Consider the following 14,008-nt stretch of genomic DNA (forward strand, 5'->3'; position numbering starts at 1 on the left):
AAGGTCGATATCACAGTTACCTCCATCTAAAAGAGAAATCTTAGCAACAGGAAATAGGCTGACCAGGTCGATTTCACCATTACCTCTGTCTAAGAGAGAAACCAGAGTGAGTCTTGATAGTCAGAATAAGTCGGTTTCAAGGACAAGACGGTTATCAGAACCCAAAATTGGTAATAATAGTGTACCAAGTGCTTCAATGAGGCCACGACGCACGGTAGCATCAAAAAAAGTATCTGATGCTCCTGAGATAAAGAAACTATCTGCCATTGTTAACTATGATATAGCAAAAATTGCATCCCTTCCAGAACTGAAGATTAAACCAGCCAAAGGTCCTACTAATGTTCTGGTGAAAGGGGTCGAGAAAATTAAATCTTCAGCTTCTAATATCGACCAAAATGGTAACAAGAACAAACCCTTGAACCGTAATGATGTTGATGAAACTCCAGAGATTGAGAAGACAGTGGTAATGGTGTTGCCAAGTTCAGCTCGAAGTATAAGTACTGATCAGGTGAAATACGAGAAGTCTTCTGAAAACTCTACCATCCGTGAAGGAATTGATAAGGATGCCATTGAAACAATGCAGGAGAGTGGCAATGATCTAGTCTTAGTAAGCACAATTCTAGCCGGATCAGTTTTATTTTTCTGTTTAAATGGTTTTAATGACTGGAATGATTATTTTGCTCTCAGGTTAGATTGGAGACTCTGAGTGACTTAGTAACAGAAACACCAAAGTTTCTGACAAGTCAAAGTATTATTGCGAAACCATATGAAGCTCCGCATGCTCGGGTTTCTTCGTTAGAAAATCCATGTACAGTGTACTCAGACTGTTCCCAAGCACCTCCTCCAAGCTTATATTCAAATGAGTCAGAGCAAGAAACTGTCAAAGTCCTTGTACCAGAGAAGAAGATAAGTGAGGCCTCAGAGAAATTTCAAACGAAGGAGTCAGCGTCCAAAGGGCTCTTAAAACTGTTAAAATTTGGAAAAAAGAGTCAGTCTTCGTCTACAAGTGAAAACCAAACCGACTCTAATAATGCTGTCAATAGCAACGAGGATTACGTACCAGCTGTAACCGGTGCCACGACAAGTGAAGGTAATTTCTTACACCCTATTAGCTTATTCAGTAATTGCTCCCAAAGAAAAAAATCTCTTTGGTTTGCTTTCTTGTATATTTACAAATTTTTGCACTGTAGTAGTAGTTGCTCTAGGTTAAACTTACATTGATCTGTAGGAGCAAGTACCTTCTGGTTCTGTTCTATTAGTGTTGCATTTTATGGTTTTATGGTGTGGTATAGAGAATATGATAATCATGACTTTTGTACCTTTAACTAGAACGCGGTATAAAGCCTGTTTATATAACTCAAGAGGGGTTAACCTGTTTATATAACTCAAGAGGGGTTAATTTTCTGATTTTGATATCTAGCTTCTACACTGAAGAATCTAATATCTCAAGATGAAACACCTACAGCAGCAGCTTCACAGAAATGTAAGTAAACAACCTTTCGGATCCTATACTTTGATGAATATTCTAAGTGAGATCTCTCGTTATAAATCTGCTCTGAGTCTAAAGAAATATTTCCCACTTTTTTTCATTCTTCTTCTGTGTTATTTCTTGTAGCTTCTCGCCATTTTTCATTGCTGTCTCCTTTCAAGAACAAGAAGGTGGTATCTTGAGGACAAGAAAATCAGAGATCCTCTCCATTATACATGCAATCTTGTAGTGCACGACTTGAGTATTTATGATGTATCCAATATTCGGAGCCTCTTCTGCAACAATGTCGAAGGAACATAACGACCATCGATGCAAACATTTGGTTCCAAATGCAATGAAATGTGTGTTTGTTTTAGCATTTTCCTTTTCGACCATGATGGATGTAATTGACATATAGTGAAATATTAAGGTTATGAAAAAAAATCCGTATAACACCACTATTGACTTTAAAATATACAAAAAAAAAAGGGAAAAGAAGAAGAATATCTCTAACCCCCAAAGAGCAATCAAATTATTATTGCAAGTTCTCTTAAAAGAGCTAGAAATATTTTTATGAAAAAAATCCATATAACACAACTATTGACTTTAAAATAGACTAAAAAAGGGGGAAAAAAAAGAAGAGAGGAAGAATCTCTTTACCTCCAAAGATCAATCAAATTATTATTGTAAGTTCTCTAAAAAGTAAAAAAAAAAACATTTAATTACTGCAATTATTATTTTAAGAGCAATCAAATTATTGGATAAATTAGTGTTAGCAAAAAAAAGTGTTAAATCTGAAAATGTATCCTTAATAAACCTAAAAAGAAAAAGAAGAAGAATTTACCTAAGATTAACTCTGAAAATCCCAAATAAAGTTATTTTTATTCAAGTGTATCAATCTGTCTACTTGTCTAAATTAAACCCACTCCATCTGTCTACTTGTCTAAATTAAATCCACTCAACCTGTCTTATAAATAAAACAAACAGAATCATCCAGAAACAGACACCAAAAAAGGAAGATATCCAATAAACCAAAGAACACAAAAATTCAACAAGAAAAGTTCTTTTCAAGGGAAAAAAAAGGTTAAAGATTATGGGAATGGAGTATTCCATTCGATATCTAGAGCCTTCTTCTTTTGTATCGAATGGAATATTCTTTTGTGCTGCTATGGAGATCCCCTCTGCTTCTTGGATTCACCATCATTGCTCAAAAGATCTTTAATATAAATCTTTGTTCCGCAAGAAACTAAAACCATGGCTCTTGAGACTATGGCATTGTCTATATCTTCTTCTTCTTCTGCCATACTTTCATCAGGTAAATAATATCAAATTGGTTTATGAATTACTTTTTTTTTTGGAGTTCTTATTGCTTAGATGAATTGTTTTCTTTTTTTTGTGTGTGATGATTTTAAAGGTGTTATTGAAGATGATGATAAGAAACAAGAGGCATTTGTTTTCCCTAAATTCGTTTTGATGGGTCACAGAGGATTTGGGATGAACATGCTTCAATCTCCTGACGAGAAGATGAAATTTATCAAAGAGAATTCTCTTCTTTCTTTTAACGTTGCTGCAGATTTCCCTATTGACTTCATTGAGTTTGATGTCCAGGTTTGTCCTTTTACCCGTAGAATCTGATCATATTTTGTTTCTTTCGGAAAAGAACACGTGGTGGCAAAACTGTCACGACACAGAGCATATGTTTTTTTTTTAGCGTGTGGCCTAAACAAAGGTAGTGCCATATACTGTCTACAAATAGGGTGATTTTTTTTCAAAAAAATTTCCTTTTCCTAGGCTCAACATTAACTTTGCATTAACCTAAAAAACATTGAAATGAAGGAAATACCAATATCATCTAACGAATTGTACGAGAAAGCTACCAATCCAGCCCGGCTCATCTATCAATTTTGCATTTTGTGTTTCTTGTGTTTTTTTTGAAGTAAACTTTTTTTTTAAAATGTAAATGCAAATTTATGATTTGAGACATGCATGGCACCTAAATAAAGAATGTAACAATTTTGTAGGTAACAAGAGATGGATGTCCTGTAATTTTTCATGATATCTTCATGTTCACGCAAGAACAGGTTATGATTTATTAAATTTCATCCACAATATTATTGCTGATTAATAAGTTTAAGTTTTCATAACCACACAAAAATGTCTTTTTAGGGAGTGATTACTGGGAATAGAGTAACGGAAATGGCTTTAGATGAATTTCTCTCATATGGACCACAAAAAGATGGTACAAATGTGAAGCCTATGTTCAGGCAGACAAAAAATGGTAGAATTTTTGAATGGAGAGTGAAAAGGATGATACTTTGTGTACCCTTGAAGATGCATTTTTAAAAGTTAATCAGTCAGTAGGATTCAATATTGAGCTCAATTCGATGATAATACAGTGTATGGACAAGAAGAGTTACGTCTAACTCTTGACAACATCTTGAAGGTAAAAGACATATTGTTCACAGATATCTGTTCTTATGGCGATCAACAATCTCAATTTTTTAAATGAACAGGTTCTAAATGACCATGCGAAGAACCGACCCATTATCTTCTCGAGCTTTCATCCTGATGCGGCTCGACTCATTAGGAATTTGCAGAGGAGTTATCCAGTAAAATTGCTACTTTGGTTCCCATTGTCAGTTATAACGAAGTTTGTGTACTTACGAATGTCTATTTATGTTCTTAGGTATTCTTCTTAACAAATGGAGGATGTGAAATCTATAAGGACGTGAGAAGAAACTCATTAGACGAGGCCATCAAGCTTTGCAAAGACAGCGGTTTGCAAGGGATTGTGTCTGAGGTTAAGGCCATATTAAGAACTCCAAACGCAATCACAAGAGTCAGAGATTCAAGACTTTCTCTTCTATCTTATGGCCAGCTCAAGTAAAATCCTCTCATGAGTTTCATATCGTTATGTTATATATCCTTTCTCGCCCGCCTCCTCTTTTTTTCTTTTTTCCTTTGAAACAACCGAACTTTTATTATTTTCAGCAATGTTGTTGAGGTGATTTACTTGCAATATCTTATGGGCGTGGAGGGTGTCATTGTTGATATGGTTAAGGACATCTCTGAAGCCATCGCCAATATTAAAGTTAGGAATGAGGAAGATTGTGAAGACGACGATAGACAAAAGATGTTGGGAGAGGAGAAGAAAAAGGTAAAACATTCTAAGTACGAAATCAATTTTTTAACTAAGTTTGTTCCAAAACTGCTTCAACAATAAAAATTTCACATCATTACTTCTGCGTACTTGTAAAAAATTTATTACTTACTTTAGTCCGTTACGATATGGTGTATAATTATTTGTATATATTACTAATCGACTGCACATGAAAATCTAGTCTTCCGAATTTGTCAGAAAGGAATTGATATGAAGTAGTAACGATTTAACGAAAAAATTGAAACTAGAATTCCATCAACAATTTTTTCTAATTTTGTCAAATTTTCTGTTCATTATATATATTTATTAATACTTACCACTTTCCGAAAAAAATGAGATAACATTTAATTTGATTGATTAAAATAAGAGAAATATCCTAAAATAACACATTTTTAAGTTTTTGTTCCAAAATTAGCATAAATGATCCAAATTTTCAAAACTAGCATTTGTATATTGATATTATTATTTAATTTAAATAATAAAAATTCATTTTTTCTAAAATCAATTCACGATTTGATCTCAAAGGTCTAATTAATAAAATTTTACTTTTACTTTATTTTATATATAACTATTTGGAAAAAAAAATCTTATAATCCAACATCAATTTCTTTTTTGGAGCAATGACAAACAAATCTTCGACATTGACCAATAATCCGTTTTCTTCTCAGACAATGATGTACACATTCTTGACAGAAACCAAGTATGTTTTTAGCAGCCGAAACTCCAAGATGTTCATCTGGTGGAAGTTCATCTATTTTAAAATTAATTTGAGGGTTTGTTGCTGAACTGGAAGAATGAATGTTCTCTTCCAAATAAGCTTTTGCCTTGATATTTGGTGAACCTATATTATTTACAAAATAGATATTATTTGATAAAATTAATATTTCAAGAGAATTAAAAAAAATCTACATAGTATCGTCACTAACATAGGTTAAACTTACATGATAAAACAAGAAATAGAAGAGTTAAACCACTGACAATTGTCTTCATTCTATTTTAGAGAGTTCAATACTATTTCAATAAAAAAAATTTGAATTTCTTTTGCCAATGGTTTAAGTTTTCGTTGTGGGTAATTCTTAGTGGATAACAGTATGTTTATATACTATTTTACTTATGTTACAAATGAGCTAATCAACGTTTTTGTTATAATGAAGGTTAAAACGACTACTCAATTTAAAATGTTAGTTTCATTTAAACTTATTCATAAAAGTGATTTATTATAAATATTAATTATCTCTTTATTTATGATAGAAATAACTTATGGCTTACAACTTTATTCATATTGTATCAAATATGATATAAATTCTAATAAATATATCATCTTCTTTTATGTTCAAAAGAAAAGAAAATATCTTTATTGAATACTGTAACGCCCGTGTCCCGAAAAAAATAGAAGATTTGTGTGTATATCGGGAATTGGAGTGAAACCGGTTTAATTTTAGTTGGTTTATTAAGTTGGTCGAGTTATTAATTAAATGAGAACTGGTATAATTGATTATTGGTTTAACTAAATTCTGGTTTAATCAAATTAAACCAAGGAAAACTCAATCGTTCCCTTTAAAAAATTCTCTACGCTTCTTGCCTTATCTTCACGGCGGTGGAGGGTTGTCGTGAGAGGAAAAGGGGATCAATAAAATCAAGTTTAGATTTGTTCACAAAATTACTAAATCAAATCTCTTTGTAAAAAGTAATTTTGCTTACCAAAGGTTTTTGTCAGGAATATCAATTATATTCTCATATCAATCAATAATCCGAAGATCTAAATCCAGATGAATAATCAATGATCTAGCATTAAGAACAACCTATGGTGAAGAACAAGAAATATAATGAATCCAAACAATCAATAAATATTACAATCTATGAAATCTCTAATGAGAAACCTTAAACCTAACAAGCATATCTACTCAGATATAATCAATAAAACACAAATCATATTCTGGATAAATTCAATTAAGAAATTAAAAGAAGAAGTATAGAAGTTTTGAATCTTCTCTGAAGGATCTCTAAGCATCTCTCTCTCAAAAGTTGTGACACCCCGGTTGATAACTCTCTAATTTAAATGTTTTAGACACCCCTTTTGTTCATATTTTGCATTATATATACCCTAACTTTAGCATTTTTAGGTTCTTAACCGTAGGAATTTGCATTTAGGCTACTTAGGATGCTGCATTGTTGCACTTGTGCATTTTGGATGAAAACAGATGCTTTGGGGCCCAAAAAGAACAAGAATGAACTAAAGCCCAAGATGTATCCAATGGAGTGATCGTGCGAGAAGAACAGTCCAAACCTTGACCTGACCAAAAAAAAAAGATCTGAAGCATCAAGAAGGAAAAAGGAGACACTCGACTTACTATACCACCTGATCATTGCCACATAGTACCTGGTCGAGTTCACGACGAGACCCTAAAATATCGACTCGAATGAAGAGTTTACGTTGGGATTCAGCTTCTGAGTTCTTCATCAAAGTTATAGTAAATTGAGTTCTCTTTCCAATGGCGGGTATTTCAGGCCAATCAGATGTGCGGTTCAAGAGTTATTTCTGTTTTAGTGAGCGTATATACATCCAGATCGAAGAATAGAACCACCTGATCATGCACCCGAAGAGGAGCTCGAGTTCCACCTCGTGTAGCATGTTCGGATACCTGCTGACGTGGCTAGGTCAACCTGTTTCCTTATAAAATACCCTCTCTTAACCCTATTTTCGACAGACAAGAGGTGAGAGCCGTTTTTACACTTTTTCTTTGAGCAAATTTTCTAGTTTTTGTTATTCTTTCAACTTGAATTCTATTTACATTTTGCTTTTGCTTCTTGCTAATAAAAAATTTATCTCTTTCTCATCTTTATGATTATGCAAATTTTATTTATTTCTGAGTTTGTGTTCTTTGCCATTAGATCTGAGTAGTGAATCAATGTTTCTAGGGATGGGATAGTCTATGTATTCTTAATCGGTTAGGATGTTTTAGCTTGATTGTTTTTATGAAAATTCCCTTCTGGATTAGTGTTCTTAGTGCTAGTTTCAGACCGAGAGGTTGAGACTAGATTCTAGGCATTTCCGCCCGAGAGGTGTTCGATGAAATGTCTAAATTAGCTAATGCTAGAGATTTACTCACTTAGCCTAAAAGATTAGAAGTGTAAGGAGTTTATTGACAATAATGAATCGGATTTTAATGCCTGATTAGTCATGGTTCTCCAACGAGAGTTGGGTAGGGGAGTGACTAAGGTTGATTGTTTCTATCACGAGAGTGTTTTTGCAAGGTTTAGAGATTCATTGTCTAGGGAATAGATTGCTTGAGGCTTGTGAAACATTCTAGGTTGATTAGGAATACTTATGAACCAATTACCCCATCCTTAGGAGCTTTCACATCTTGATTTTTTACTGTTTTTATATCAACCCGATCACCAACCCGATCTGGTACTCGATCACCTGCATTGTGTGGTACTTCGAGTTGTTCTTGATTTTTGCTCTTTCTATTTTCTTATTTTTGTTCACCTTAGGTTGATAGATAAAACCCCCATTATTATTTGGCTTGACTTGCTTGTTTCTGATTGCATCATATTTGCTAGCATAACAACCATTTGGATTGATAACCCTTTGTACTACAACTGCATAGGGAATTGATACCTTGGGTGAAAATCATGTTATTACAGTTTTAGAGACTTGCAGAGAGGTTTAAAAGAATTGATTTGGCCACATATGTCACCTAAGTGCACGTATCTTTTCGTTCATGGGTCCTGAGAGAACTCCAAAGTTAAGTGTGCTTATGCTGGAGTCTTAGGATGGGTGACCTTCCGGGAAATGACTGTCAAAACTGTGTGAGTGAGGACAAAATCCAGAGAAAGATCATGTGGTGATTTCTAGGGACGGTAACAAGTTTTTAAAACTTTTCGGACATAGCAAACTAACCGTCGGATATGGATGGGCTCATAGGCCTAGCGAGAGGACGTGAGGCCCATTAAGGAAATTGGGCCTATGGACTGGGAATGGACATGGGGCCCACTAAAAGGTGGCAGTCAGGACGTTACAAGTGGTATCAGAGCCGAACCCAAACGAGTGTGGAGTCGAGTGGGCTCACACTGCTCAGGGGTGACGTTTTTGGTGCGCAACGAGGACGTTGCGATCTGTTAGTTGGGGTGAATTGTGACACCCCGGTTTCAGAGACTTGCAGAGAGGTTTAAAAGAATTGATTTGGCCACCTATGTCACCAAAGCACACTTAACGTTTTGGTTAAGGGTCCTGAGTGAAATCCAGAGTTAAGCGTGCTTATGCTAGAGTAGTCTCAGGATGGGTGACCTTCTGGGAAGTGACTGTCGGAACTGTGCGAGTGAGAACAAAACACAGGGAAAGATCATGTGGTGATTTGTACGGACGGTAACAAGTTTTTAAAATCTCTCGGACATAGCATACTGACCGTCGGATATGGTTGGGCTCACGGGCCTAGTGAGAGGACGTAACGCACATTAAGAAAAGTGGGCCTATAGACTGGAATTGGACATGGGGCCCACTAAAAGGTGGCGGTCGGGGCGTTACAAGGAAATATAAAGCTTAGGTCTAAACAATGACCTAAAAATCCTATGTATATATATTCCTGAAAACACGTCGCGGACTAATGATGCAAATATGGAAAACTTTGGGGCATCTTTGTAAATCTTCAAATCTTGTGAAATTCGATTTCTTTCTTACCCTTTTCTATGTGTCGATCGACACCTAGGTTATGTCGGTCGATACTCACACCCTTGATCGATTCTAAATTCTCTTGCTTAACCAATTTGCTTCAAAACGTTCCCAATTGGTCCAATTTGCTCCGTCCAAACCAAAATCCTAAAGACTCACAAAGAAACTAAAAACATATCAAAAGACTCTAAAAGACTCTTTATATCATGGTTTAAAACCACAAATATATCAGTTTGAACCGAGTCACTATGAAGAACAAGTACCCTCTTTCCAGGATCGATGAGTTGTTGAATCAGTTGAGAGGTGATATTTGGTTCTCCAAGATTGATCTGGCGTCAGGTTACCATCAGCTTCCGATGGATGAGGAAGATGTGAGGAAGACGGCTTTCAGGACGAGATATGACCATTATGAGTTTGTGGTGATGTCTTTGGGATTGACTAACGCACCAACAACGTTCATAAGATTGATGGGATTTCTGGGTCATGATCCTTGTTCCGGGATTATAATTTGGGATGTTTTGAATAAATCGAAAGAGTGAATTTTACATAATCTCAATTAAACCAAAAACCCTGTTTGTTATTAAGAGGACACCTCCTTGCTCTTGTTGTTGTGAACTGCTGAAAGAAAAAAGGAGAAGAATCGCTCATTCACTTGCCAGAAGGAGAGCAAACTTGGTTTTGGTATTTAAAGCAAAAGAAGCAGAATCGTTAGGGTTTGGAAAAAAACAATTTCGACCTATTAAATCGTTGTCAAAGGTAACCAAATTTGGTAGAGTTATATTGTAAATAGAGAGAATACTATTGTATTATTATTGTTGTGTATTATCTAATGGAATGATACAACTTATAAATAAGCACAAACCATAATCAAAGGACAAAATTAAAGGGATTACATAGAATAATATAATTAATGTATATTAGAGTAATATATGGGATTTGAGTAATCATAGGTGATATGATGATACTCTTTCCTTAATACGCCCCCTCAATCTCAAGGGGTGATGAAGCGAAGCGAAAATAACGGCTTGGGATTGACAAGTCCAAGTGATGAGAAGGAGATCCGCTTATGAATTGAGAAGATGAGTTGTTGTTGTTGAGCAAGATTTGCTAAACACCCGATACGGTGACAAGTTGTGTGATGTTAAGGTGGTCAACATCAACGATGGTTAGACTTCTCTTTTTTGTTTATTTTAAAAGAAATTCGTCTTGATTCAGAGGCTTATGATAAGCTTGAATGATAGAAGCACTTTTGGTTTGAAAATAAAAATTATAAAGATAAACACTTGGCTTAGATTCAGAGCTCTAACATGGTAAACTTGAATAAGAGAAGCTCTATACTTTAGATTCAGAAGTTCATCATGAACTTGAATATGGAAGCACTTGGCTTAAAAATCAAAATAAACAAAAGAAGCACATAGCTTAGAAATACCATGTAAATAGAGAGAATACTATTGTATTATTATTGTTGTGTATTATCAAATGGAATGATACAACTTATATATAAACACAAACCATAATCAAAAGACATAATTAAAGGGATTACATAGAATAATATAATTAATGTATATTAGAGTAATATATGGGATTTGAGTAATCATAGGTGATATGATGATACTCTTTCCTTATTAATACTCAGGTCTTTCAACGTGAATCTCACTTTTAAAGAAGCGGATTTGGATTTAAACTCTGTGAGTTATTGGCAGTTTCGTGGGACACGTCTCTCAGTCACGAATTGGGACGAACACAGATGTTGGAGGCTTGATTTCTGGTTCTTCTGAATTCTGATCGTTACGAGATTTTGTGGGAAGTTTCAGAACGTCTAGACCGTGCTTTTCACCGTAGGTATTGGAAAGTTAAAATTTTGTTTTTGTTATGTGGTTTCATCTTTGAGATGCTTGTTTTCTGTTTTTCTAGCAGTTCGGTTTCAAGGGTGGTTTGTTGTTTTGTTTGGTTGTAGGAGCTAGTCTGACTGTTGCTGGCAAGTGGAGAGTCTCTCTTTTGGGTTATTTTTTTTTATTCCTTAATCACCTTGTTGGTTTTATTCTTAGTGGATAATAGTATGTTTATATGCAATTTTACTTATGTTACAAATGAGTTAATCAACGTTTTTGTTATAATGAAGGTTAAAACGACTACTCAATTTAAAATGTTAGTTTCATTTAAACTTATTCATAAAAGTGATTTATTATAAATATTAATTATCTCCTTATTTATTTATGGTAGAAATAACTTATGGCTTACAACTTTACTCATTTTGTATCAAATATGATATAAATTCTAATAAAGATATCATCTTCTTATATGTTCAAAAGAATAGAAAATATCTTTATTGAACACTGTAATGCCCGTGTCCCGAAAAAATAAAAGATTTGTGTGTGTGCTGGGAATTGGAGTGAAACCCGTTTAATTTTAGTTGGTTTATTAAGTTGGTCGAGATATTAATTAAATGAGGACTGATTTAATTAATTCTTAGTTTAGCTAAATTCTGGTTTAATCGAATTAAACCAAGGAAAACAATTACAAAAATATAAAATATTTATATTAATAATGTAAAAAGATAGTTATCAAAAAATTACAAAATTAAAAAAATTAAATTTTTTTTTAAAAAAACAATTATAAGAAGATTATATATATATATATATGTTTCATAAAATTTGAAATTATAACATTATTTACTTATTTTAATTTTAAGTTATTAATTCTACAAAAACAATAAAAAATAGATTACGAATAATATACAGTTAACTATTAATTCTAAATTATGTAAGTACTCACTTTAATATAAAAATAGATCGTCTCATATTTTTCATCTAACAAAATAATTTATTCAAAAACATGTATTTCAACTTTGTTCTATTGGTAAATTTTTTATAATGGGAAAGTAAATTTTACTCTTTTTTATATACCAAAATTTTCTCCTACTTTCTTTTTTTCAGTTCAGAATAGGTAAGATTAATATATTGACCAAAAAAGATTAATATATGCGTTTTCTTTTTCTAATAATTTATTTTAAAATTTCTAATAGTATTTTTCTATTGTTTTATTTAATTTATATTTTCATCCTTGAATTACTTAGGATTCATATATTAGGTGCATATAATTTTCTATTATTTCTTTAATTTTGTCAAATTAATTTTCTTCTAATTTCTCAACCTTGATTGGTTGGTCATAAAACCTTTTTTTGGTGCAAACATAATTATTACCTTTCATTCAAATTCAAAAGGGAGATAACGAGTTGAAGCTCATCAACCTAATGGTTGGATAAAATAGGTTAATCAAATACAAGCTTACAACAAACATAGATCGAAAGATTTAAAATACATAAATCGTTTTTTGAAGATCCATAGGAGCTCGGAGACTATGACACCCTGGTTTGCGGAAAGGTTTAAAAGAATTGATTTGGCCATCTATGTCACCAAAGTGCACTTATCTTTTCAGTCAAGGGTCCTTAGAAAACTCCAGAGTTAAGCGCGCTTGAGTTGGAGTAGTTTCTGGATTGGTAATCTTCTAGAAAATGATTGTAGGAACTGTGCGAGTGAGGAAAAAACACAAGAAAATATCATGTGATGATTTCTAGGGTCAGTAAAGTATTTAAATACTACCAGATGTAACAAACTGTCCATCTGATATGGATGAGCCCACAGGTCGGGAGTGGACATGGGCCCCACTAAGGAAGGTGGCTGTCAGGGCGGTACAGAGACAGAGGCTACATCATGGTATATCAAATAAGCTTGCACGATTATATTGAGAAATTTAACATTAGTTACTATCAAACGATTTTATGATGATAGAAAATGGTCTTTAGTTTCTTTGGTTGTCGGAGCAAACCATTTTGAGATAGCTAAAAAACGTCAACATGTTTTCTCCACATAGGAGGAGTGCAGAGCCGAGGTTCTCTCTATGGTGGAGGAGGTTGGTCGCAAGGTTATTTCCCCAAGAGAAGAAGGTAGAGGAGGTTGGACACATGGTTATCTCTCCAAGGGAGGAAGGCAGAGCCAAGGTCCTCTCTGTGGTAGATGAGGTTGGACACAAGGTTCTCTCCATAAGGGAGGGTGGAGGGCGGAGCCGAAGTTCTCTCCATGGTTGGTCATAAACTATTATGATGATACATCATTGATTAGTATACTATGTAATATATATTTTTAATTGAATTTTTTTTGAGCCAACAAATTTTGTAATTAAAAAAAACTATAGAAAAGTGAAAGTAAAGAGATATATAATAGTTGGCTTAATGTGTTCATATAGACATTTTTTAGGTGGTGGTAAAGAATATATTTGTAACATATATTTAGGTGTAAAAAATACACTTTTAATGGTAACATATATAAAATATTTGAAAATAAATATAAATCAGTGTATTATAACCAAAAAAATAATAACATACAACAAATTTTAATATATTTTTGTTAAATTTAATTTTATTTACAAAATTTTAATCCCGCACATCAGACGGATCCTTATCTAGTTAAATATAATCTAAAAATTTATTTTATATTCTACATCAGTGGAGATGTCTGTTTAGTATTTTACCCCTGCCCCACCATAAAAAGAGTTATTTACTATAAAAAACTGACACATAATCATTTTTTTTTCTTATTTAATCCAACCTTACTTGCTAATATTATCCTTTTCTATCGTTAAAATTTTATTAATCAGATAAAAATGTCTAGAAAAAAAATACAATCCAAGAACTTAACATGGCCTAAGA

General features: G+C 33.4%; 2 protein-coding genes across 2 annotated transcripts in view; both read left to right on the top strand.

The window, feature by feature from the left end:
• LOC104763157 overlaps positions 1–1,926 on the top strand; it is a 7,766-nt gene extending 5,840 nt beyond the window's left edge. Inside the window, exons 13-16 of the mRNA XM_010486566.2 lie at positions 1–607; positions 688–1,090; positions 1,421–1,483; positions 1,616–1,926. The exon at positions 1–607 is cut by the window's left edge and continues 23 nt beyond it. Coding sequence (XP_010484868.1) covers positions 1–607; positions 688–1,090; positions 1,421–1,483; positions 1,616–1,671 — 1,129 coding nt within the window. The 3' untranslated portion in view covers positions 1,672–1,926. The remainder of the gene's footprint in view (positions 608–687; positions 1,091–1,420; positions 1,484–1,615) is intronic.
• LOC104760622 (glycerophosphodiester phosphodiesterase GDPD3-like) lies at positions 2,482–4,798 on the top strand. The gene is given in 9 exon segments (XM_010483572.2): positions 2,482–2,783; positions 2,883–3,076; positions 3,490–3,549; positions 3,635–3,764; positions 3,767–3,844; positions 3,847–3,911; positions 3,982–4,077; positions 4,155–4,351; positions 4,460–4,798. Coding segments are annotated over 9 exon segments (1,113 nt in total). The 5' UTR covers positions 2,482–2,722; the 3' UTR covers positions 4,692–4,798.

Source organism: Camelina sativa, chromosome 18 (assembly GCF_000633955.1).
Source record: "Camelina sativa cultivar DH55 chromosome 18, Cs, whole genome shotgun sequence".
Lineage (NCBI taxonomy): Eukaryota > Viridiplantae > Streptophyta > Magnoliopsida > Brassicales > Brassicaceae > Camelina > Camelina sativa.